Below are 27406 nucleotides of genomic sequence, written 5' to 3'. Positions count from 1 at the left end.
CATCTGTTCTAAAAGTGATGTTATTTTCTTGAAACCGGAAGTCCGGAAAGGGATCAAAGTAACGGGGGTGACTGACGATTGCTTCAACTACACCTGTCTGCTTCATTGAATGAGGTTTACTAGAAGATTTGTGTCCGTTTTGATCCCAAATATAATTTAAAACACTGCGCAAACGCTTAATTGTATATAAGTCATATATTTGCACAAAACTGCAGTTTAACGGTGAGTACGGGTTAGCGTTATCTCTAACACATACGTTAGGCCGACCGGCTGTATTTTTTTTATTTTTATGTTGGCTACTTAGCTTGCGTTAGCAGCGACATAACTAGCTAGTCTTGCTAACAGCACCGTTTTACACCTAATTTTTTATGTAGCTAACTTGCTATATCACGAATGTATTTGCTTCTACATTGTGTATGTAACCCAGTAAGGTGTAACATATACATATTTTGATGGTTAACGTAAAATTAGCTTAAGTAGGTCATGTCGAAACAACCTAAACATGTATCCATCTTTTCATTAGCTAGCTAACGTTAGCTAGTTAGCTTAGCAGCTAATGGCTAACAAACTAGCTGCACTCGCCAGCTGTAGCCACATTGCCAGCTGATGTTTTACTACCTAATGAGCAGTCCTGTAATGCAAATTTGTAAAGTATGTATTCTTTTGCGTCTTCAATAGGAGTGTAAACCACCACTGCCTAGCTAGCGCAATAATTACACATTCTGTTTCCTGTTCACAGCAATAATGATTAGTTACAGTAACGTCACGTATTGCTTTTTCACGGCCAAGGATGTAAATTAGTCGATGCAAATTTAACTTATATTGAGCTGTTGACAACTACCTATGTGACATGGACAGCTTATCTAGCTAACACACACATTTGGCCAAATAATTGCAGAAATAAAAATATGGTTGCAGATTAAGCGTGCACATATGCGAGACACTTCATGTTATATATATTTGCTTATTAGTACCAGAATACCTTTACCTACTGCAAAAAAAAAAAACTAACCAGTCATGTGCCATTCTTCCGTTGTCTCTCCCCTCACTCGTTCCACAGGCGACGAGCTGGCGCAGGTCGTGGGTTGCCCGTGGACCATGAGGGACAGTGGTAGCAGCCTAGCACAGAACCGCTGGCAGGGAGAGCTGGGCCTAGCTGTGGGCCAGGAAGACAGTGGAGGTGGTGGTGTAGGGATCTCTGGGGGTCACCTGGGGATGGACCCCACCTCCACCCACCAGATGCCTAGCCCCATGCACCTGAAACTGGACCAGAAAGAAAGGGAGGCCTGGGATGCTGAGTACATGGAGGAGTTGGAGCGGGAGGAGATGGAGGAGGATGGGGATGAAGAAGAAGATGAGGAAGAAGTGGATTTTGAAGGTGAAGGCTGGGATGAGGAGGAGCAGGAAGAAGAGGAGGAAGATGGAGAGGAGGCTGAGGTTGAATGGGAGGTCCCACACATGGTTCCCACCACATCCCTACAAGAGCAGAATCATCATCACCAGCTGCAAGCACCACTGGAGGATGATGACGACGACAATGACAACAACCAGGCCGAAAATAAAGCCAGGGACTTTCCCAGCAACCCTATCCAGTCCAGGCTCAATGTGCTCCGGCAGCGCAGGCTAAGGCGCTGGCGGAAGCTCCGCTCCCATTCCGGCCTTCGGTCCCGCCTTACTCAGCATTGGAAGACCTGGCGTCAGCGGGCCCTGTGGGTCGGCACCCTGGGGCACAGGAGGGCGAGGAAGTGGCCCCAGTACAGTCAGTACGCCAACCGGCACAGGAGGGGAGCAGACCCGGGCCTCAGCCCGCTGTCAGATGACGAGAGGCTCAGTGGGTGTGAACGAGGTGAGCTCCCTAGATGGGGAAGTTGTTTTTGAGAAACTGAAGGGTTGACAGTTTCTTTGATAAACAACACACTTAGATGTAGCAATACATAAAACATTCCATCTATTTTATACACATTAACAGGTACCATTAACTTAGTAGAGGAAAACAAGTGTATTGCTTAAAGCATCTGACAATGAGTGCCTTGATTTTTACCAATCTTAAACGGTGTAATCTCCACCATAATTGCCGTAATGTTTGAAATATTCCTAAACTCATACTAACCAGGATGTAAGATGACAATCATCATAATGTTAGCAATTCTCTCTGTGTTGTTGGGAAGGGCCCGTAACTAAGCATTTCACTGTTCATCTACACCCGTTGTTTACCAAGCATGTGATGAATAACATTTGAATTGACTAAAGTTGTCATCCCTGCAGACGACCGGTTGAATGGTTACTCAGGAGATTACCAGTCCATCCAGATGGGAGTTCTGGGGGAACCTGAGGCTTCCTACTCTATCGTCCGAGAGAAACCTGTGGAGGTTGCCCTCACTGAAGAACACATGAGCTGTGTGCATGGTAAACTGAAACATATATAATTGTTCTTCCAGAAAATTACCTTTTCTAGTTAAATTGATTATGTTATGAAATTACTAAAACACTCTTACAAACATGTTATGCAGACATTTCTGGCAAATGCACTGTACATCAATTCATGTCATATTTTGTTAGAGTTGGAGAAATTAAGCTTGTTGGATGACATGGGCTGCTGTCCAAACACTTAAAAGACACACCCTATCCACTCAGCCCTCAAATTAAGTGGACACTTGATGACGTCTGACAATTATACACTTGCAGGGCAAGGAAGGAAGGAAGGAATGATTTTTAAATGGACCACCCTTGGCCGGAAATTCGCCATTCGTTCATCCCGCGATGATTGTGTTTTCAGCCACCGGTAGCTTGTGGGTGCTTTATATACGCTACAGTCAATTATGAGTGCATGTCAATTATATTAATTGTATAATTATTCATGTACGCCTACTGTATGATAGCTAGCAAATTAATTAGCTAACTAACGTCCAGCCTGCCTAGCTGGAACTTATGGAGGACATTTAAAAAATAAAATTTATTTCCAAATGATAACCAAACAAAAACATGTACTTTTTACAAGACATGTTTGTGCCGTCGTGTGCATTAGTAGCACAACATTATTGCACACTCGCAAAGCCGACTAAAAACGAGGGCTGAGGGGCTTACGTCGCAAACTTCCCTTGCTTGGCTAATCATTTGGACCGCCCTCCAAGATGGCGAAGGGGATTTCCGTGAGGGTAAGTGGACGAGGGTGTGTCTAAGTGTTTGGACCGCAGCCATGGTTTTACATACCAAACCTATGATGAAAATGTAAAAGGAAGGTCCACGCTTTATTAGTCGTATGTACAGTATACACCGTCCAATGACAAGTTTACTTGAAGGTACCTTCTCCACAATGCATCAACAGTAAGAAATAATAAAAGATCATTTTTATTTTACCAGGCAAGTCAGTTAAGAACAAATTCTTATTTTCAATGACTGCCTAGGAACAGTGGGTTAACTGCCTGTTCAGGGGCAGAACGACAGATTTGTACCTTGTCAGCTCGGGGATTCGAACTTGCAACCTTTCGGTTACTAGTCCAACGCTCTAATCACTAGGCTACCCTGCCGATAAGAATATGAACATAAAGTAAACGGTTCAGTAGTATAGAATAAACATGTTAGCTGAAGGATAATACAGTAAGGCTCAATTTATAGTCCAATATTTACACTTGCTTTGGGGAAGGGGGAATTGGGGGGCGAGTGTATTTAGGTAGAGAGAGTCAGTGCAGGTGGTCAGTTCATTTCAAGGAAGTGTTGCATCAACTCCGGTGAAATCTACATCAGGTGTCAATTGATGCTCAGTTAAAGAGACATTAAGGTTCTTCTTTCCTATTGGTATAGTTTCTTTGCACACCTGCTACCAACAGGATATGATTATAGGACTGAGCTTGGCTGCTGAAGGTCATGTAGAATCCTCTACTGTCTGTGTGATTTTCCCCCATAGTAGAATCCTCTACTGTCTGTGTGATTTTCCCCCCATAGTAGAATCCTCTACTGTCTGTGTGATTTTCCCCCATAGTAGAATCCTCTACTGTCTGTTTGTTGTTTTTTTAAATCCCATCCCAGAGTAGAATCCTCTACTGTCTGTGTGATTCACTATTACTCTCCCAACATTCTGTTTTCCAATTCTCTCAGGGATCCTGGACGAGTCTCTCCAGAAGTATGGCAGTCTGATCCCCATCCACGCTGACGACGTGGTGGAGAAACTACAGGACATCTTCAATGACAACTTCTCACAGCCTCACAGGTCCGTCTGACCCACACACATGCAAACACACACAGATATGCAAAGCAATACACGCACACCTGCGCATGGTTCACACACGGTACACGTGTACAAACCCCAATGAAACATAATTTCCTGTACTGTGCAGGGACACATACACAGAGAGCGACACCAACCCAAAAAAGAAACACAATGTAGCCTAATATTTATACTAACTGATGTCGACTTGGGATCGGTAAGGAGCCTTTTAAATGTTGGCCTTAAAAAGCCTGGTTCTGTTGGCCGAGGCCTGGTGGAATGTAAATAAATCTGTCCTTACAGAGAGTAGTCAAGCATTCCTTCTACGCAGCACACATAGAATCTAATTCTATGATTTGATTCCAAAATATGGTATTTTTACCTCTTCTTATCTGTTAAGCTATTTGAACCAAAGGGAAAGGAAACCACCAACATGTTACCAGCATCACCCAAGTTCTCAGTATGTTGATGCAAGTTAGTCTTTTTGTTATGACAAGGCATTAATCTTATAAACTGAAGATGGTGACTTAAGCCATCTGTAATGCAACAGGTATTATAATGCTTTGTCGAGTGTTTAGTACAGGGTCCCGCCGACTTGGTCATTGAGCCAGTTCTGTCCATTCATCATCACCAGGGTTTATGCACCAAACAGAAGAAAACGGAATGAAACTGAGGGAATAGTTGTAGAAAAACGTCTTGCTACAGTGTGCACTATTGAATATGACCCAGCTGTTACCAAGTGTAAGCTTTTAATATATACACACACACACAGTAGATTTCAGAAGTTTACATACGCTTAGGTTGGAGTCATTAACTCGTTTTTTAACCACTCCACAAATTTCTTGTAAAACAAACTATAGTTTTGGAAAGTCGGTTACGACATCTACTTTGCATGACACAAGTCATTTTTCCAATAATTGTTTAACCTTACACTGAATTACAATCACAATTCCAGTGGGTCAGAACACTAAGTTAACTGTGCCTTTAAACAGCTTGGAAAATAAAATAAAAATGATGTCAAGGCTTTGGAAGCTTCAGATAGGCTAATTGACACAATTAGAGTCCATTGGAGGTGGACTTGTGGATGTATTTCAAGGCCTACTTTCAAACTCGGTGCTTCTTTGCTTGACATCATGCGAAAATCAAAAGAAATCAGCCAAGACTTCAGAAAAAAAGTTGTAGTCTTCCACAGGTTTGGTTCATCCTTGGGAACCATTTCCAAATGCCTGAAGGTACCACGTTCATCTGTACAAACAATTGTACGCAAGTATAAACACAATGGGACCACGCAGCCATCATACCGCTCAGGAAGGAGACAAGTTCTGTATCCTAGAGATGAATGTACTTTGGTGCGAAAAGTGCAAATCAAAAAAGTGCAGAACAACAGCAAAGGACCTTGTGAAGATGATGGAGGAAACAGATACAAAAGTATCTATATTCACAGTAAAACAAGTCCTATAGTGACATAACCTGAAAGGCCGCTCAGCAAGGAAGAAGCCACTGCTCCAAAACCGCCATGAAAAAGCCAGGCTACAGTTTAAAACTGCAAATGGGCACAAAGATGGTAGTTTTTGGAGAAATGTCCTCTGGTCTGAATAAACAAAAATATAACTGTTTGGCCATAATGACCATTGTTATGTTTGGAGGGAAAAGGGGGAGGCTTGTAAGCCGAAGAACACCATCCCAAAAGTGATGCACGGGGGTGGCAGCATCATGTTGTGGGGGTGCTTTGCTGCAGGAGGGACTGGTGCACTTCACAAAATAGATGGCATCATGAGGGAGGAAAATTATGTGGATATATAATTTCAAGGTATTGGAGTGGCCATCACAAAGCCCTGACCTCAATCCTATAGAAATTTGTGGGCAGAACTGAAAAAGCTTGTGCGAGCAAGGAGGCCTACAAACCTGACTCAGTTACACCAGCTCTGTCAGGAGGAATGGTCCATAATTCATCCAACCTATTGTGGGAAGCTTGTGGAAGGCTACCCAAAACGTTTGACCCAAGTTAAACAGTTTAAAGGCAACTGACCAACTGGGAATGTGATGACAGAAATAAAAGCTGAAATAAATAATTCTCTCTACTATTATTCTGAGATGACACATTCTTAAAATAACGTGTTGATCCTAACTGACCTTAGACTGGGAATTTTTACTGGGATTAAATGTCAGGAATTGTGAAACTGAGTTTAAATGTATTTGGCTAAGATGTATGTAAACTTCTGACTTCAACATGTATGTGTGTAAAAAATGGTTCAAGTTGTTATCCTTTACTAATGTCATATTTCCAAAAAATACAAGAAGGCGGCCAGTATAATGCAGAAAAGGTTTAGAACGTTTTATATTCCTCGTCTGATGTTTCCATGTCCAACAGGAAAGCGGTGGTGCAACACCTAATCCAGTCCTACCAGAGGTCGTCCGGCACGGCCATGGTGCGAGGGTTCCGCGTCAACTACAAGCGTCATGTCCTCACCATGGATGATCTCAGCACGCTGTATGGACAGAACTGGCTCAATGACCAGGTGGGTGGGACCCTGTACTAAACACTCTATAAAGCATTATCAGGCCTGTTGCATGCTTATAACAAGTCATAAAACAACTGTATGCCCTAAGGTGGGACCCCCGACCAAATACAACAGACTGGATTCTAACTTCATATCTGCACTTGAATTTTTGCATACATTTTGCGTACTTTGCAATGATGTCTTTGCATGACTTAAGCAAAATTTGTATTTGTTTGCATGTCAAGTTAGGATTGTGCCTTATTTGCAAAGAGCTGTTATTTTTAAAGGTCCAATGCAACCATTTTTATCTCGGTATCAAATCAGTTCTAGGTAACAATTTTAAGTACCTCGAATTGTATTTATCACATGCACCGAATACAACAGCTGTAGACCTTACAGTGAAATGCTTACTTACAAGCCCTTTACCAACAATGCAGTTTTAAGAAAAAAAAGGTTTACATTTTTTTTTTATTAAATTAAATTATTAAAGAGCAGCAGTAAAATAACAAAAGCGAGGCTATATACAGGGTACCGGTACAAAGTCAATGTGCAGGGGCAAAGGTTAGTCGAGGTAATTGAGGTAATATGTGCATGTAGGTTAAAGTGACTGCATAGATTAATAGTGTTGCAGCAAATGCGGGGGTTGGGGGGCAGGCAATGCAAATAGTCTGGGTAGCCATTTGATTAGCTGTTCGGGAGTCTTATCGCTTTGGGGTAGAAGCTGTTTAGAAGCCTTGTGGACCAAGACTTGGTGCTCCAGTAGCAGAGAGCACACTCTATGAATCAAATTGTATTTGTCACATACAAATGGTTAGGAGATGTTAATGCGAGTGTAGCGAAATGCTTGTGCTTCTAGTTCCGACCATGCAGTAATATCTAACAAGTAATCTAACGATTTCACAACATCTACCTTATACACAAGTGTAAAGGAATTAATAAGAATATGTGCATAAAAATATATGGATGAGCGAAGGCCTACTGCTTCTTGCCTATGCTGTTCGATGGTATAGAGTACAATATATACATATATTTACACACATACATTTTCGGCCAAGATAGAACTGCCAAAGGGGGCGGTGATAGCCTGCAGAGTTCTGTCAATTCGAGCTTCTACTTCTAAAAATTCACCTTTCCAGAAACAAGTCTCTCACCGTTGCAGCTTGCTATAGACCACCCTCTTCCCCCAGCTGTGCCCTGGACACCATATGTGAATTGATTGCCCTCCATCTATCTTCTGAGTTTGTGCTGCTAGGTGACCTAAACTGGGACATGCTTAACACCCTGGCCATCCTACAATCTAAGCTTGATGCCCTCATTCTCACACAAATTATCAATGAACCTACCAGGTACAAACCCAAATCTGTAAACACGGGCACCCTCATAGATATCATCCTAACTAACTCGCCCTTCAAATATGCCTCTGCTGTTTTCAACCAAGATCTCAGCGACCACTGCCTCATTGCCTGCATCTGTAATGGGTCTGCGGTCAAACAACCACCCCTCATCACTGTCAAACGCTCCCTAAAACGCTAGCAGGACTTTCTAATCGACCTGGCTGGGGTATCCTGGAATGACATTGACCTCATCCCGTCAGTATAGGATGCCTGGTTATTCTTTAAAAGTGCTTTCCTCACCATCTTAAATAAGCATGACACATTCAAAATATTTAGAACTAGGAATAGATATAGCCCTTGGTTCACTCCAGACCTGTCTGCCCTTGACCAGCATAAAAACGTCATGTGGCATTCTTCATTAGCATTGAATAGTCCCCGAGATATGGAAGTTTTTATTTTATTTTTTACCCCGTTTTCTCCCCAATTTTGTGGTATCCAATTGTTTTTTAGTATCTACTATCTTGTCTCGTCGCTACCGTACGGGCTCGGGAGAGATGAAGGTTGAAAGTCATGCGTCCTCCGATACACAGCACACATCCAACCCGGAAGCCAGCCGCACCAATGTGTCGGAGGAAACACCGTGCACCTGGCAACCTTGGTTAGCACGCACTGCGCCCGGCCCGCCACAGGAGTCGCTGGTGCGCGATGAGACAATGATATCCCTACCAGCCAACCCCTCCCTAACCCGGACAATTGTGTGTCGCCCCACGGACCTCCCGGTCGTGGCCGGTTACGACAGAGCCTGGGCGCAAACCCAGAGTCTCTGTTGGCACAGCTGGCGCTGCAGTACAGCACCCTTAACCACTGCGCCACCCGGGAGGCCTCGATATGCAACTTTTCAGGGAAGTTAGGAACCAATATACAGAGCTAGCTTTTTCAAACAGAAATTTGCATCCTGTAGTACACACTGAAAAAAGTTCTGAGACACTGTAAAGTCCATGGAGAATAAGAGCACCTCCTCCCAGCTGCCCACTGCACTGAGGCTAGGAAACACTGTCACTACCGATAAATCCACAATAATTGAGAATTTCAATAAGCATTTTTCTACGGCTGGCTATGCCTTCCACCTGGCTACCTGGTCAACAGCCCTGCGCTCCCCACAGCAACTTGCCCAAACCTCCCCCACTTTTCTTTCACCCAAATCCAGATATCTGATGTTCTGAAAGAGCTGCAGAATCTGGACCCCTACAAATAGACAATCTGGACCCTCTCTTTCTAAAATTATCTGCTGAAATTATTGCAACCCCTATTACTAGCCTGTTCAACCTCTCTTTCATATCGTCTGAGATTCCCATAGACTAGAAAGCTGCTGCGGTCATCCACATCTTCAAAGGGGGAGACGCTCTAGACCCAAACTGCTACAGACCTTTCTCTATTCTACCCTGCCTTTCTAAGGTCTTTGAAAGCCAAGTTAACAGATTACCGACCATTTCGAATCTCACCGTACCTTCTCCGCTTTGCTATCTGGTTTCAGAGCTGGTCATGGGTGCACCTCAGCCACGCTCAAGGTCCTAAACAATTTAACCGCCATCGATAAGAGACATTACTGTGCAGCCGTATTCATCGACCTGACTAAGGCTTTCGACTCTGTCAATCACAACATTCTTATTGGCAGAATCAACAGCCTTGGTTTCTCAAATGATTGCCTCGCTTGGTTCACCAACTAGTTCTCCGATAGAGTTCAGTATGTCAAATCGCAGGGCCTGTTGTCCGGACCTCTGGCAGTCTCTATGGGGGTGCCACAGGGTTCAATTCTCAGGTCGACTCTCTTCTCTGTATACATCAATGATGTTGCTCTCGCTGCTGGTGATTCTCTGATCCACCTCTACGCAGACGACACCATTCTGTGTACCTCTGACCCTTCGTTGGACACTGTGTTGACTAACCTCCAGATTAGCTTCAATGCCATACAACTCTCCTTCCGTGGCCTCCAACTGCTCTTAAATGCAAGTAAAACTAAATGCATGCTCTTCAACCGATCGCTGCCCGTACCTGCCTACCTGTCCAGCATCACTACTCTGGGAGGTTCTGACTTAGAAAATGTGGGCAACTACAAATACCTAGGTGTCTGGTTAGACTGTAAACTCTCCTTCCAGGCTTTCATTAAACATCTCCAATACAAAATTTTATCTAGAATTGGCTTCCTATTTTGCAACAAAGCCTCCTTCACTCATGCTGTCAAACATACCCTATTAAAACTGACTATCCCACCGATCCCCGACTTCGGCCATGTCATTTACAAAATAGCCTCCAACACTCTACTCAGCAAACTGGATGTAGTCTATCACAGTGCCATCTGTTTTGTCACCAAAGCACCATATACTACCCAACACTGCGACCTGTATGCTCTCGTTGGCTGGCCCTCGATACATATTCGTCGCCAAACCCACTGGCTCCAGGTCATCTATAAGTCTTTGCTAGGTAAAGCCCCACCTTATCTCAGCTCACTGGTCACCATAGCAACACCCACCCATAGCACATGCTCCAGCAGGTATATTTCACTGGTCATCCCCAAAGCCAACACCTACTTTGGCTGCCTTTCCTTCCAGTTCTCTGCTGCCAATGACTGGAATGAATTGCAAAAATCACTGAAGCTGGAGAGTTATATCTCCCTCACTAACTTTAAGCATCAGCTGTCAGAGCAGCTTATTGATCACTGTCCCTGTACACAGCCAATCTGTAAATAGCCCACCCAACTACTTCATCCCTATGTTTTTGCTATTTTGCACCCCAGTATCACTACTTGCACATCATCATCTGCACATCTATCACTCCAGTGTTAATGCTAAATTGTAATTATTTAGCCTCTATGGCCTGTTCATTGCTTTACCCCTCTTATCCTACCTCATTTGCACATGCTGTATATAGATTTTTCTACTGTATTATTGCTTGTATGTTTATTCCATGTGTAACTGTTGTATGTGTCGACCTGCTTTGCTTTATCTTGGCCAGGTCGCAGTTGCAAATGAGAACTTGTTCTCAACTAGCCCACCTGGTTAAATAAAGGTGTAATATATTATATAACATGGAATAGTTTAAAGTGGCTAGTGATACATTTATTACATCCAATTTTGTATTATTAAAGTGGCTAGAGATGAGTCAGTATGTTGGCAGCAGCCACTCAATGTTAGTGATGGCTGTTTAACAGTCTGATGGCCTTGAGATTGAAAAACAGCTTTTGTCTCTCGGTCCCAGCTTTGATGCACCTGTACTGACCTCGCCTTCTGGATGATAGCGGGGTGAATAGGCAGTGGCTCGGGTGGTTGTTGTCCTTGATTATCTTTTTGGCCTTCCTGTGACATCGGGTGGTGTAGGTGTCCTGGAGGGCAGGTAGTTTGCTCTCGGTGATGCGTTGTGCAGACTTCACTCCCCTCTGGAGAGACTTACGGTTGTGGGCGGAACAGTTACCGTACCAGGCTGTGATACAGCCCGACAGGATGCGCTCAATTGTGGGTCTGTAAAAGTTTGAGTGTTTTTGGTGACGAGCCAAATTTCTTCAGCCTCCTGATGTTGAAGAAGCACTGCTGCGCCTTCTTCACCATGCTGTCTGTGTGGGTGGGCCATTTCAGCGTGTCCGTGATGTGTACGCAGAGGAACTTAACTTTCCACCTTCTCCACTACTGTCCCGTCAGTGTGGATAGGGGGCTGCTCCCTCTGCTGTTTCCTGAAGTCCACGATCATCTCCTTTGTTTTGTTGACATTGAGTGTGAGAATATTTTCCTGACACCACACACCGAGGGCCCTCACCTCCTCCCTGTAGGCCGTCTCGTCGTTGTTGGTAATCAAGCCTACCACTGTAGTGTTGTCTGCAAACTTGATGATTCAGTTGGTGTGCATGGCCGTGCAGTCGTGGGTGAACAGGGAGTACAAGAGATGGCTGAGAACGCACCCTTGTGGGGCCCCAGTGTTGAGGATCAGCGGGGTGGAGATGTTGTTTCCTACCCTCACCACCTGGGTGGAAGTCCAGGACCCAGTTGCACAGGGCGTGGTCGAGTCCCAGGGTCTCGAGCTTGATGACGAGTTTGGAGGGTTCTATGGTGTTAAATGCTGAGCTGTAGTCAATGAACAGCATTCGTGCATAGGTATTCCTCTTGTCCAGATGGGTTAGGGCAGTGTGATTGTAATTGCGTCGTCTGTGGACCTATTGGGGAGGTAAGCAGATTGGAGTGGGTCTAAGGTGTCAGATACGGTGGAGGTGATGTGGTCCTTGACTAGTTTCTCAAAGCACTTCATGATGACAAAAGTGAGTGCTACGGGCGGTAGTCATTTAGCTCAGTTACCTTAGCTTTCTTGGGAACAGGAACAATGCTGGCCCTCTTAAAGCATGTGGGAACAGCAGACTGGGATAAGGATTGATTGAATATGTCTGTAAACACACCAGCCAGCTGGTCTGCACATGCTCTGAGGACTCGGCTAGTGATGCCGTCTGGGCCGGCAGCCTTGCGAGGGTTAAAACGTTTAAATGTTTTAGTAACGTTGGCTGCAGTGAAAGAGAGCCTGCAGGTTTTGGTAGCGGGATGTGTTGGTGGCACTGTATTGTCCTCAAAGCGAGCAAAGAAGTTGTTTAGTTTGTCTGGGAGCAGGACATCGTGGTCAGCGACTGGGCTGGTTTTTCTTTTGTAGTCCATGATTGACTGTAGACCCTGCCACATACCTCTCGTGTCTGAGCCGTTGAATTGCGACTCGACTTTGTCTCTATACTGACACTTAGCTTAGTGGTACATCACCACCGATGCGCTTGCTGATGAACTCTCTCACCGAATCAGCATATTCATCAATGTTATTGTGCGACGCTATGCGGAACATATCCCAGTCCACGTGATCGAAGCAATCTCGAAGCATGGAATCCGATTGGTCAGACCAGCGTTGAGCAGACCTGAGCACGGGCATTTCCTGTTTTTAGTTTTAGTATGACTAGGGTGGCTGGAGTCTTTGACCGTATTTAGGGCCTTCCTCTGACATCGCCTGGTATTGAGGTCCTGGATGGCAGAAGCTTGGCCCCAGTGATGTACTGGTCTGTACGCACTACCCTCTGTAGTGCTTTGCGGTCGGAGGCCGAGCAGTTGAAATACCAGGCAGTGATGCAACCAGTCAGGATACTCTCGGTGGTGAAGTTGTAGAACTTTTTGAGGATCTGGGGACCCATGCCAAATCTTTCCTGTCTCCTGAGGGGGAATAGGCTTTGTCGTGCCCTCTTCACGACTGTCTTGGTGTGTTTGGACCCTAAGGGGCTCCTGTGTTGAGGATCAGCATCGTGGCTGTGTTGTTACCTACCCTCACCACCTGGGGGCGGCCCGTCAGGAAGTCCAGGATCCAGTTGTAGAGGGAGGTGTTTAGTCCCAGAGTCCTTAGCTTAGTGATGAGCTTTGAGGGCACTATGGTGTTGAACGCTGGGCTGTTGTCATTGAATAGCATTCTCACATAGGTGTTCCTTTTGTCCAGGTGGGAAAGGGTGGTGTGGAGTGCAATAGAGAGAGCATTGTCTGTGGATCTGTTGGGGCGATATGCAAATTAGAGTGGGTCTTGGGTTTCTGGGATAATGGTGTTGTGAGCCATGACCCAGCCTTTCAAAGCACTTCATGGCTACAGATGTGAGTGCTACGGGTCGGTAGTCATGAGCACAGGGACTATGGTGGTCTGCTTGAAACATGTTGGTATTACAGACTCGGTCAGAGATGGGTTGAAAATGTCAGTGAAGACACTTGCCAGTTGGCCAGAGCATGCTTGGAGTATACATCCTGGTAATCCATCTGGCCTTGTGAATGTTGAACTGTTTAAAGGTCTTACATCGGTGTTCTCACGCAGTCGTACAGTACAGCTGATTCTCTCATGCATGTTTGTGTTGCTTGCCTCAAAGCGAGCATAGAAGTAATTTAGTTTGTCTGGTATTCTCGTGTCACTGGGCAGCTCGCGGCTGTGCTTCCCTTTGTAGTCTAATAATTTGCAAGCCATGCCACATCTGACGAGCGTTGGAGCCGGTGTAATGCGATTCAATCTTAGTCCTGTATTGCCTGTTTGATGGTTTGTTGGATAATGTTGCTTCCGAGTTAGTCCCGCTCCTTGAAAGCGGCAGCTCTACCCTTTAGCTCCATGCGGTTGTTGCCTATAATCCATGGCTTCTTGTTGGTGTATGTATTTACTGGTTAGGTTTCCATCCAATTGGCGTCAGATTTTTATGCAGATTTGAGTATTCGCATTAATGCAAATTTTCTTACAAGTGGTTCGTTTCCACCAAATGGATTTTTTTATCCCCCCAAAAAATTGTAACGAATAATAAAATAAAGTTTGATGTGTTTCCATTGTATTTTCAAATCTACCTTAGTGTTAAATGGCAAATGTGCCTATTTTGGTCATGGCACATGCACTCTTACTAACAGCTCAGAATGCTGTGTGGGTAGACTTGTCTTCCCAAACTCGGTCCCTGGGATCCCCCTGGTGCACATTTTTGTTTTTGCCCAAACACTACACAAAATAACCAACACATCAAGCTTTGATTATTTTAATCAGCTGTGTAGTGCTAGGTCAAATCCAAAACGTGCACCCAGGTGGGGCCCCAGGACCCAGTTTGGGAAAGCCCTGGTCTACATGAGATTATTATGGATAAGAGCAAGAATATTTTTTGGTCAAATGGCAGCCAAGCATTGATCCTTTAATTTTTTTGAAGAGCATCATGCTCACCACCCTGTGAAGTTCTTCATTTATTTCATCTGTATCTTAACAAAATGCATGGTTTTTGTAGTCGTAGTGCGAGGAAGGTCAGTGCTATTCGGAATCCTTGGGACATCCTGACTCTAAACCCTAACCTTCATCTCCACCCTAACCTTATCCCTTACCTTAAAGGGATAGTTCAGGATTTTGGTACTGAGGCCCTTTTTCTACTTCCCCAAAGTCGGGTGAACTCGTGGATACCATTTTTGTATTTATGCTAACTAGGTCAATTGCTAAGTAATGTTAGCGCAATGACTGGAGGTCTATGGTATCTGCGTGCTAGCAGATAGCGCAATGACTGGTAGTCTAGGTTAACGCTAGTTATCATTGGTTCATGAAACTACCTCTCACTACCATTCATACTGGACACCAAGACGTAAAAATTGTATCCAAGAGTTCATCTGACTTTGGGGAAGTAGATAAAGGGCCTCAATGCCCAAATCCGGAAGTGTCCCTTTTACATTTTTTTATTTTTATTTCAACTTCAATGGGATAGGGACGTCCCAAGGATCCCAGATAACATGGACAGTGGGAGGACCACACACACCATAACATTGTGTGACTCCAAGTTTACTTCTATTTGAAGGTTATTATAATCTATATTTGCCCATAAAGGCATTTACACTGGAATTTCTTGCATAATTAATTTTACTTCACAAAAAGATCCCACCACGTCGAACTAACAAATTATGTCTGCGTTTATAAAATTGTACCGAAACTACTTTTTATTTATACAGTATAACTTTACTTGCATAAAAACTGTGGATGGAAACATGGTTACTGTGATTGTTTTTCGATTAAAATAGTCAAAAAGAAACAAATAGCAATTTCTCATGCAAGAGTTTTGCTATGACTGTCTGGGAGTGGTCTGAGTGGGGAGGGGAAAACGGAACACTAGATGTTGGCAGAGAGATTTGGAACTCATTGATCTATTAATGAATTTACTGCCTGGTGATGTCACCAGGTAAGTGTCAACTCCATCCCACAGAAAATGTTTGTTTTTTTCAAAACTGCTTTTACAACTAAAAGGGTAGTAACATTTTCACAATTTTACAGTATTATTCCAAACTAAGTGTGTGTGTGCAGATAGAGCACAGGAACATCATGTTTGACAGCACTGGGCCTTTAAACAGTTTAAAAGCAAGGCATTTGTACATTGTGGTGATAAAATGTTTCTTCAGGTCATGAACATGTATGGTGACCTTGTGATGGACTCGGTGCCCGAGAAGGTAGGAAAACATTTACAACATACTTCCACAAAATCCATGATGTTTTTCCCCTCCACAGAAAAAACATATACAGTGCCTCAAGTAAGTATTCATACCCCCTGACTTATTCCAATTTTTTTTTTACCCATCTACACACAATACTGCATAATGATAGTGAAAACATGTTTTTTTGATAGTTCTATACTTCATTTTCAATATATTACCACATTTGCATGTATTAAGTAGAGGTTGACCGATTATGATTTTTCAACGCTGTTTAATTGGACGATTAAATTATTATAATTTTTTTAATAAAATGTATTTGTAATAATGACAATTACAACAATACTGAATGAACACCTATTTTAACTTAATATAATACATCAATAAAATCAATTTAGCCTCAAATAAATAATGAAACATGTTCAATTTGGTTTAAATAATGCAAAAACAAAGTGTTGGCGAAAGTAAAAGTGCAATATGTGCCATGTAAAAAAGCTAACGTTAAGTTCCTTGCTCAGAACATGAGAACATATGAAAGCCTGTGGTTCCTTTTAACAGGAGTCTTCAATATTCCCAGGTAAGAAGTTTTAGGTTGTAGGAATTATAGGACTATTTCTCTCTGTACGATTTGTATTTCATATACCTTTTGACTATTGGATGTTCTTATAGGCACTATAGTATTGCCAGTGTAACAGTATAGCTTCCGTCCCTCTCCTCGCCCCTACCTGGGCTCGAACCAGGAACACATAGACAACAGCCACCCTTAAAGCAGCGTTACCCATGCAAAGCAAGGGGAACAACCACTCCAAGTCTCAGAGCAAGTGACGTTTGAAACGCTATTAGCGCGCACCACGCTAACTAGCTAGCCATTTCACATCGGTTACACCAGCCTAATCTCGGGAGTTGATAGGCTTGAAGTCATAAACAGCTCAATGCTTGAAGCACAGCGAAGAGCAGCTGGAAAAACGCACAAAAGGGCTTTTTGAATGAATGCGTACGAGCCTGCTGGTGCCTACCACTGCTCTATCAAATCATAGACTTAATTATAACATAATAACACACAGAAATACGAGCCTTGGGTCATTAATATGGTTGAATCTATCATCTCGAAAACAAGATGTTTATTTCAGTGAAATACGGAACGGTTCCGTATCATTCTGCCCCTGAACAAGGCAGTTAACCTACCGTTAGGCCGTGCTGCAGAGGATGAGTTCATTAGAATTAACTGCACCTCGGATTGCAGCCCAAATAAATGCTTCACGGATTTCAAGTAACACACATCTCAACATCAACTGTTCAGAGGAGACTGCGTGAATCAGTCCTTCATGGTTCAATTGTTGCAAAGAAACCACTACTAAAGGACACCAATAAGAAGAGACTTGCTTGGGCCTAGAAACACAAGCAGTTGACATTAGACCGGTGAAAATCTGTCCTTTTGGTTTGAGTCCAAATTTGAGATTTTTGGTTCCAATTGAGATGATTTGGGATGAGTTGGACCGCAGAGCAAAGGAAAGGCAGCCACCAAGTGCTCAGCATATGCGGGAACTCCTTCAAGACTGTTGAAAAAGGTGAAGCTGGTTGAGAGAATGCCAAGAGTGTGCAAAGCGGTCAAGGCACAGGGTGGCTACTTTTGAAGGATCTCAATTATAAAATATATTTTGATTTAACACTTTGGTTACTACATGATTCCATGTGTTATTTCCTAGTTTTGAGGGCTTCACTATTCTACAATGTAGAAAATAGTAACAATAAAGAAATCCTTGAATGAGTAGGTGTGTTCAAACTTTTGACTTGTACTGTATGTAAATGAGCTCTCTATTTAATTCTCAATACATTTGTGAAATTTTCAAAAACACTTTCACTTTGTCATTATGGAGTGTTGTGTTAGATGGGTGAGAAAATAAATACAATGTTGATTTAAGTCAAGGGGTATTAATACTTTCTGAAGGCACTATATTCAGTGAATGAGAATACCTGTACCATCCGTCTTGCTCCCTCAGGTTCACTTCTTCAACAGTTTCTTTTACGACAAGTTGAGGACGAAAGGCTACGATGGAGTCAAACGATGGACAAAGAACGTAAGAAACCCTATTCATCCCATAAGTGTTTTCTTTTCCCCCTTACGCTGGCTTTTCATGATCCTTTGTCAATCCATTTTCCATTGAAATTGTAGCATACCTTACTGAACAAAAATGATAAATGCAACATTTTAAAGTGTTGGTCCCATGTTTCATGAGCTGAAATAAAAGATCCCATATGTTCAAAACACACAAAGCTTATTTCTCTTATTTTGTGCACAAATGTGTTTACATCCCTGTTAGTGTTTCTCCTTTGCCAAGATAATCATCCACCTGACAGTTGTGGCATATTAAGAAGCTGATTAAACAGCATGATCATTACACAGGTGCACCTTGTGCTGGGGCCGTTAAAAGGCCACTCCTAAAATGTGTACTTCTGTCACAATGGGACAGATGTCTCCAAGTTTTGAGGGAGCATGCAATTGGAATGCTGACTGTTGGAATGTCCACCAGAGCTGTTAATGTGAAGTTCTCTACCATAAGCCGCCTCCAATGTTGTTTTGGTGAATTTGGCAGTACGTCCAACCAGCCTCACAACTGAAGATCATGTGTATGTGTGGGTGAGCAGTTTGCAGATGTCAACATAATGAACAGAGTGCCCCATAGTGGGGTCATGGTATGGGCGGACATAAGCTACGGAGAACACAGTTTACATTTTATCAAAGGCAATTTGAATGCATAGATATACTGTGAGGAGACCCTGAGGCCCATTGTTGTGCCATTCATCCGCAGCCATCCTCATGTTTCAGCATGATAATGCACAACCCCATGTCGCAAGGATCTGTACACAAGTCCTGGAAGCTGAAAATGTCAGTTCTTCCATGGCCTGCATACTCACCAGGCATGGCACCCATTAAGCATGTGTGGGATGCCCTGGATTGATGTGTACGACTGCGTGTTCCAGTTCCTACCAATATCCAGCAACTTCACATAGTAATTGAAGAGTGGACAACATTCCACAGACCACAACCAACCGCCTGATCAACTCTAAGCGAAGGAGATGTTACGCTGCATGAGGGAAATGGTGGTCACTGGTTTTCTGATCCACACCCCTAAATTACCTTTTTAAGTATCTGTGACCAACTGATGCATATCTGTATTCCCAGTCATGTGAAATCCATAGATTAGTGCCGAATGAATTGATTTCAATTGACTGATTTCCTTATGAACTGTAACTTGCATACATTTCAAAGATTTTAGTATCTTGCGTTTTATATATTTTTTCAGTGTACATACCTGGCAGGTTTACCCAGGCGAAGCCATTGCATTCAACTTTTGACGTCATTTTAGCTAACTCTAATGGTGCCTTTAGATGGTACAAGCTAGACAGCGAAACGGATATCATTGTTTTCTATTAGAGCATGGCGGTAAATGCCGTCAGCCGCCACGGTAGACTGGACTTGTCGTCAGAGTTAAAATAGTTCAACTTTTGCCGTCTGCTGTAGCGTTGTTTCCTACCGCACATTGGTTGTACTAGTGTGTAGTCATCTTTACAAATGTATTTCGTTAAAGTGCCGAACAGACAACACTTTCACTTCAACCCTTTCTCTCTTTCCCCTCTCGGATGAAAATAGCACATGTTACGTGTTGTTATTCATCATAATGCTCTCTCTACTCTATCAGGTGGACATATTTCAGAAGGACCTGCTGTTGATCCCCATCCACCTGGAGGTCCACTGGTCCCTGGTCAGTGTGGACATCCCCCGTAGGGCCATCACCTACTTCGATTCCCAACGCACACTTAACCGACGCTGCCCAAAGGTGAGTGCCTGACTGCCACTCGTGACTGTCCAGTCCTAAAAATCACCTATATTGATTTAGTCTGTGTTTTGAAGTGGGACTGAAATAGTTGACAGTACTCATTTTGAGCATTGGGTATTTTATATTTTGGAGCCCGTATTAAAGCAGTTAAATGTGAAGTTGCGGACAGCATCAGCCCACTTCAAGAACTGGTCTCTATAAATGATCTGCTCTTTTCCACCACCTCAGCATATTGCAAAGTACCTGCAGGCGGAGGCTGTCAAGAAAGACCAGAGAGATTTCCTCACAGGGTGGAAAGGCTATTTCAAAATGGTATGTCAAGATTTCTCAGGAATTAACAACCAGGTGATTGTTTGACTGTCGGAGAATATGTTGTTTTACCGAAACATTTTGATGTGTGTTTCAGAATGTTGGTCGCCAGAACAATGACAGTGACTGCGGAGCGTTCGTTCTTCAGGTGGGTCCTAATTATAATCCTAGATGTTCATACTTGGATCTTGAGCCATGGTTCATAGCTGTCCATGTACGTCACACTCTTGTGCTGAATTCCAAATCAAGCCCAAAGACCTAGACACTCCTTTAAATCAGGATTGTATTAGGATCGCCATTAGCTTTTGCAAATGCAGCAGCCACTCTTCCTGGGGTCCACATGAAACATGACATAATACAGAACACTAATAGACAAGAACAGCTTAAGGACAGAACTACATTTTTTAAAATAAGAATATAGAAATAATAAAGATCCAAAACACTAGGATTTAATAGGTTTGATATGATAACCGCTTAACCTTGCCCTCTGATGGCTAGCTGGAACCATTTGGTGCCAGAAGGCCTGGACACTGCTTTGGGGCCCTTTGTTCACGACACTAGGGCAGGGTTTCTCCAACTCTGTCCTCAGGACACCCCTGGGTGTACTTTTTTTTCTACTCTACAAACTTTGATTATTTGAATCAGCTGTGTAGTGCTAGGGCCAAAACCTGCACCCAGGCTGGGCCTGGGACAGAGTTTGGGAAACACTGCACTATGTCTAACCTCTCTCTGTGTTCCTTCCAGTACTGCAAGACTCTGGCCCTGGGGCAGCCGTTCAGCTTCGGCCAGCAGGATATGCCCAAACTGAGAAGACTCATGTACAAAGAACTGTGTCACTGCAAGCTCTCGCTGTGACGCCACGCCCTCTGAGGATTCTTAGTGAAGAAGCGGCAGATTCTAACGAGGAAGTGAGGGATGGTTCTAACAAGCTATGGTTAAGCTAGTGACTGAAAGAAAGGAAAAAAGTGTTACATTTCAAAGGAACATTTTTCTCTTCACAACGACATCCAGAGACTTTACTACTTACTTTAAGTCAGGAGGGCATTTTATATTTTCTCCCCACGTGTTTTCTGCCCTCTTTCTGTTTTTCTCCCCCCCCCCCTAGTTTTTAATTTTCATGTCCATGGTTGTTTCCTTGTGGTTGACAGAGGCCAAGTCTAAGAGTGTGTCCTAAATGGCTCAATGTTCCCTATGTAGTGTACTACTTTTGACCCTAGCCTTATGGGCCTTGATCAGATGCAGTACAAGGTATAGGTAATAGGGTTCCTTTTGGGACGTAAACCATGTCTGCTATTCTCTGACAGTGAAACTGTATTTTAAACATTTTTAAAACCATTTTATTTGGACTTGGGAGACTCTCTCTCTTTCTCTCAACAGATTTATCACCTTATCGACGCAGGAGCCCCCCAAACAGACAAGATTGGAGTGGAAACAAGTGGTTATTCTAGCTTCTTTACTTAAGTTCTTGTTTTTTGTTCCTCCCTCTCGTCAGTAAAAAAAAAAATAAACATGTTGCTAATGCTTATTGTTCATGGTATTTTGAGGGCAGTGATGATTTATGTTTCTTATTTTGATTCAAATAAAAACTATCTGACTAGTTCATGTTGACGTCATATGGTTTGGACCATGTCGGCTACAAACAACTTTGGATCCCAAATGGCAGCCTATGCCCCTTTTTAATAGTGCATCACTTTTGATCAGGGAAGCACATGTTCTTCACAGTGGTATTACATCATATTTCCCTCTTTCTTTTAGTAACTGAAAGCACATTGTTGATCGGTATCATGTGTTAAGTTTTTTTGTGTGTGTGTTTTGAGCAGAAGTCAGATGGAACATAAGTCAATTATCTTTTAAAAGCATTTATTGAATTTATTAGACAAATAAAATAAAATGCATACATAAAGGTGCTCCAGCCGGTGACGCCTCCACTTAGAATTTAAGAAAATCATCAAGGATAACAAGTGGTAATTCAACAAGATTAGGCGGCAATAGTGGCAACCGACAATGATAGACAAAGTTGATAAGAATAAACAAACACAGGGACGACATGAATGGAAGTTTAATATTTCTGTCATGTATTAAGCAAATACATTCAAATTGAGGAATAGGATGGTTTTTCATGAAGATGCAAAATTTGGCAATGGAGTAAAAGTAACGATACCTTAACTCAAGTGAAAGTCACCCAGTAAAATACTACTTAAGTACATTTAAAAACAAATACTGAGTTTAACTTCAGTATCAAAAGTAAATGTAATTGCTAAATTATACTTAAGTATCAAAAGTATACATTTCAAATTCCCTATATTAAGCAAACCAGACCGCATGATTTGTCTTGATTTAAAAAAAAATAAAAATAAATAACGGATAGCCAGTGGCACACTTCAACGCCCGACATCATTTATAAACTAAGCATTTGTGTTTAGTGAGTCTGCCAGATCAGAGGCAGTAGGGATGACTGGGTAGTTTCTCTTCATAAGGGTGTGAATTATACATCTGCGTGAAGGTGCCTTAGGCATGCTGCAAGGAGGCATGAGGACTGCAGATGTGGCAAGGGCAATTAATTGCAATGTTTGTACTGTGAGATGCCTAAGACAGCGCTACTGGGAGACAGGACAGACAGCTGATCGTCCTCGCAGTGACAAACCACGTGTAACAACACCTGCACAGGATCGGTACATTCCAACATCACACCTGCGGGACAGGTACAGGATGACAACTGCCCGAGTTACACCAGGAATGCACAATCCCTCCATCAGTGCGCAGACTGTCCGCAATAGGCTGAGAGAGGCTGGACTGAGGGCTTGTAAGCCTGTTGTAAGGCATGTCCTCACCAGACATCACCGGCAACAATGTCGCCTATGGGCACAAACCCACCGTCGCTGGACCAGACAGGACTGGCAAAAAGTGCTCTTCACTGACAGGTTGCGGTTTTATATCACAAGGGGTGATGGTCGGATTCTCATTTATCGTTCAAAGGAATGAGCGTTACACCGAGGCCTCAGGATCGATTTGGAGTTGGAAGGTCCATCATGGTCTGGGGCGGTGTGTCACAGCATCATCGGACTGAGCTTGTTGTCATTGGAGGCAATCTCAATGCTGTGTGTTACAGGGAAGAAATCCTCCTCCCTCATGTAGTACCCTTCCTGCAGGCTCATCCTGACATGACCCTCCAGCATGATAATGCCACCAGCCATACTGCTCGTTCTGTGCGTGATTTCCTGCAAGACAGGAATGTCAGTGTTCTGCCATGGCCAGCGAAGAGCCCGGATCTCAATCCCATTGAGCACGTCTGGGACCTGTTGGATTGGAGGGTGAGGGCTAGGGCCATTCCCCACAGAAATGTCTGGGAACAGGTGCCTTTGGGTAAGAGTGGGGTAACATCTCACATCAAGAACGGGCAAATCTGGTGCAGTCCATGAGGAGGAGATGCACTGCAGTACTTAATGCAGCTAGTGGCCACACCAGATACTGACTGTTACTTTTGAATTTTACCCCCCTTTTTAGGGACACATTATTCCATTTCTGTTAGTCACATGTCTGTGGAACTTGTTCAGTTTATGTCTCAGTTGTTGGATCTTGTTACACCACTGTATTTGGGGAAAACAAAGCCATTAATGCATACCATATTTATTCCAAAATGTTGCTGTAACAATGTTGGATGCCAAGCAGTTTCTGTACCAGGCGGTAATGCAATCAGCCAGGATGCTCTCTGGTGCAGCTGTAGAACTTTGAGGATCTAAGGACCCATGCCAAATCTTTTCAGTCTCCTGAGGGGGAATAGGCTTTGTCGTGCCCTCTTCACGACTGTCTTGGTGTGTTTGGACCATGATAGTTTGTTGGTGATGTGGATACCAAGGAACTTGAAGCTCTCAACCTGCTCCACTACAGCCCCATCGATGAGAATGGGGCCGTGCTCGGTCCTTTTTTTCCTGTAGTCCACAATCATCTCCTTTGTCTTGATCACGTTGAGGGAGAGGTTGTCTTGTCACCACACGGCCAGGTCTCTGACCTCCTCCCTATAGGCTGTCTCATCATTGTCGGTGATCAGGCCTACCACTGTTGTGTCACCAACTGAATGATGGTGTTGAAGTCGTGCTTGGCCATGTAGTCATGAGTTGAGGATCAGCATGGCAGATGTGTTGTCACCTACCCTTACCACCTGGGGGCGGCCCGTCAGGAAGTCAAGGATCCAGTTGCAGAGGGAGGTGTTTAGTCCCAGGGTCCTTAGCTTACATTAAAAAATAATTTCATATTATTATATGCGCTGTGATACAATATGTTTTTTTTTTTTGCCTGAGTAACCTCTGGTGGCAGAGCATTCCACAGTGACATGGCTCAATACATAACTGAGTAACCTCTGGTGGCAGAGCATTCCACAGTGACATGGCTCAATACATAACTGAGTAACCTCTGGTGGCAGAGCATTCCACAGTGACATGGCTCAATACATAACTGAGTAACCTCTGGTGGCAGAGCATTCCACAGTGACATGTCTCAATACATAACTGAGTAACCTCTGGTGGCAGAGCATTCCACAGTGACATGGCTCAATACATAACTGAGTAACCTCTGGTGGCAGAGCATTCCACAGTGACATGGCTCAATACATAACTGAGTAACCTCTGGTGGCAGAGCATTCCACAGTGACATGGCTCAATACATAACTGAGTAACCTCTGGTGGCAGAGCATTCCACAGTGACATGGCTCAATACATAACTGAGCGACTCATTAATTCTGTTTTTGGTTTGGGTACCGTGAAGAAACCCATAGTGGCGTGTCTGGGGTATGTACAGTATGTCTGTTTGTAGTTTATGCAAATAGATTATACAAGTAGTTAGGCATTTTCAACACCCAAATGTTTCTTAAAAAGTTTAGAAGTAGTCAATTTCTCCTCAACTGTGAAAGACTATCATGCATGTTGATGTTAGTTCTGTGTGTGCAGTTCAGGCGTGCTGCTTTGCTAGGTCTTCCTTTGCAAAAATGGACTATATTACCGGACAGTCATGAAGATGGGACAATATCAATTCAATTTAAGGACTTTATTGGCATGGGAAACATATCTTAACATTGCCAAAGCAAGTGAAGTAGATAATAAACAAAAGTGAAATAAACAATAGAAATTAACGGTTAACACTTCCAAAAGAATAAAGACATTTCAAATGTCATATGTATATACACAGTGTTGTAACGATGTGCAAACAGTGAAAGTACAAAAGGGAAAATAAAAATAAAATCTGGGTTGTATTTACAATGATGTTTGTTGTTCACTAGTTGCCCTTTTCTTGTGGCAACAGGTCACAAATCTTGCTGCTGTGATGGCACGCTGTGGAATTTCACCCAGTAGATATGGGAGTTTATCAAAATTGGGTTTGTTTTTCGAATTCTTTGTGGATCTGTGTAATCTGAGGGAAATATGTGTCTCTAATATTGTCATACGTTTGGCAGGAGGTTAGGAAGTGCAGCTCATTTTCTACCTCATGTTGTGGGCAGTGAGCACATAGCCTGTCTTCTCTTGAGAGCCAGGTCTGCCTAAGGCGGCCTTTCTCAACAGCAAGGCTATGCTCAGAGTCTGTACATAGTCACAATATCACAGGCTGAACAACTAGGTAGTTGATCTTTGTGTCAAAAACGTGTAACGTGTTTTTATAACAGACCTACCTCTCCCCATCTTCAACGGAATTTTGTCAATATGACTTGACCGTGATGATAACTGAACATCCAATGTTAGTCCTCAAAAGTGTGCTATTTGAACCCAGGGCTAGAGTGGAGCTGAGGTTGCCCATCACATCTCTCAGTTGTTGTTACCAAAGCAAACGACATTAGTCATCATTACATTTGTTTTGCCTCCATGACTAAAAACAGAGGGTAGTCTAGGTAAGTGATGATGCTTAAATTAATCATGTTATCCCACTGTTACGCACGCCTCTATGAAGAGGGAACGCAACACCCTGCTACAACTAAACTCTCCGTGAAGCGAAAAAGGTATGGACTGTAGGTGCGAGTAAGAATGACAACAGGCAGAATGTGGTACCGTTTACAAGGACTTTATTCCTTTACACGGTAATATGGGGAAAAGGGGCTGGACGGAACCAAAGCAAAGAAAGTAAATCTCAAAGCCCCCCCCCTCTCCTACCTGCCTACCCACTACTTACCTAATTTGGCACCACCTGGTGCCCTAACCAAAATACAGGGGGTGGTCCGCCCAGGTCTTACCTAGACAGCGAATATGCTACGGGTATATGTATGCCCGCGGGCCTCTTGCCTAAGCACTCCCTAGGTGCCTTCCCCCCTGGGAACAAATGAAACAGAATATTTAACAATTTCACAAACAAACTAAGGACATCAAATCTCTCTAGCAAAATATCTGCAATGACCTCCCAGCAAATCTCTCTACAAAAAGATCTCCCTCCTGAACAGAACACTGGCTTTTATATAGCGTCAGAAGGAATGGGTAATTGGAGACAGCTGCGTCTTGACGAGGGGGCGGGGTCAGCTCTCCACTTAGCCATGGAGTCGACCAATCAGCTGCTTGAGGGATTTCAGGAAGCCATTTCCTGAAATAAACACATGCAAATATACAAACTACAATACATAAACTGGGGAACGTAACACCCACATAAACTGAAGCAGTATACGTTGCGAAAATAGGAGACGTCTTCTAATGCCGCTTTCAAATGTCAGTCGGTACTTGAAGAACATTTTTGGCTTGTTGATTCGGTGAACGCGGCACGTGTATAACTTCACCCAGTTATCAAGTCGAACATTTCCAAATGTCCTAGTTCCGACTAGCACTTGAACGCGGCATAATTATTACTTAAATTTGTGAAATTAAGATATCGTGACGTGCAGACGTGTGCAGGGCTCTGGTCATATGGTTTGTTTCACATGAACTAGCCCTGGATCGGTTTTTAGAATTCTTATTCTTGAATGAGATTTTCAAACAGGACCAAAAACGCTGTTCTAAGATCAGTGTCCGAGCGCGCTCAATGTTGCAAAGGGGATACCCAATGAAAACCGACATTAAGACTGCTTTTGCCCAATAGCTACATGCAATGGGAGGGTTATGCACTCTATCCCGCCTGCTTGTGTGCAAATCAACGCGATTATGCTGTCAATCACTTACTTAATGACGTATAAATTAGCCAATGATATGTCATAGTGGGGGGAGTCACAATTGATTGACATGGAGCTGCTGCAATGAAATCGCTAGTTCGGTCATCACGTTGACGTATATATAAG

The 27406-nt window shown here is 43.3% G+C and overlaps 1 protein-coding gene across 3 annotated transcripts; it reads left to right on the top strand.

Moving 5' to 3' along the window:
• Nucleotides 1-86: 86 nt before the first annotated feature.
• Nucleotides 87-21766, top strand: senp3b (SUMO specific peptidase 3b). Of its 3 annotated transcripts, XR_003861800.2 has the most exons (12): nucleotides 87-222; nucleotides 1061-1846; nucleotides 2251-2406; nucleotides 4096-4207; nucleotides 6576-6723; nucleotides 15989-16036; nucleotides 18019-18096; nucleotides 19720-19857; nucleotides 20086-20169; nucleotides 20264-20314; nucleotides 20911-21074; nucleotides 21544-21766. XR_003861800.2 is itself a non-coding variant. In XM_029646734.2 (11 exons), exons 2-11 carry the CDS (start codon nucleotides 1099-1101, stop codon nucleotides 21019-21021), a joined length of 1674 nt encoding a protein of 557 aa, XP_029502594.1. In that variant the 5' UTR covers nucleotides 88-222; nucleotides 1061-1098; the 3' UTR covers nucleotides 21022-21766. The 3 variants fall into 3 exon arrangements, 2 of the variants coding, with proteins under 2 accessions (XP_029502594.1, XP_029502595.1); XM_029646734.2 differs by having other exon boundaries at nucleotides 88-222; nucleotides 20911-21766; XM_029646735.2 differs by having other exon boundaries at nucleotides 89-222; nucleotides 2266-2406; nucleotides 20911-21766.
• Nucleotides 21767-27406: the final 5640 nt, after the last annotated feature.

Source organism: Oncorhynchus nerka, linkage group LG12 (assembly GCF_034236695.1).
Source record: "Oncorhynchus nerka isolate Pitt River linkage group LG12, Oner_Uvic_2.0, whole genome shotgun sequence".
Lineage (NCBI taxonomy): Eukaryota > Metazoa > Chordata > Actinopteri > Salmoniformes > Salmonidae > Oncorhynchus > Oncorhynchus nerka.
Note: the sequence above shows the minus strand (reverse complement) of the source record. Positions and strands in the feature narration are given on the sequence as shown.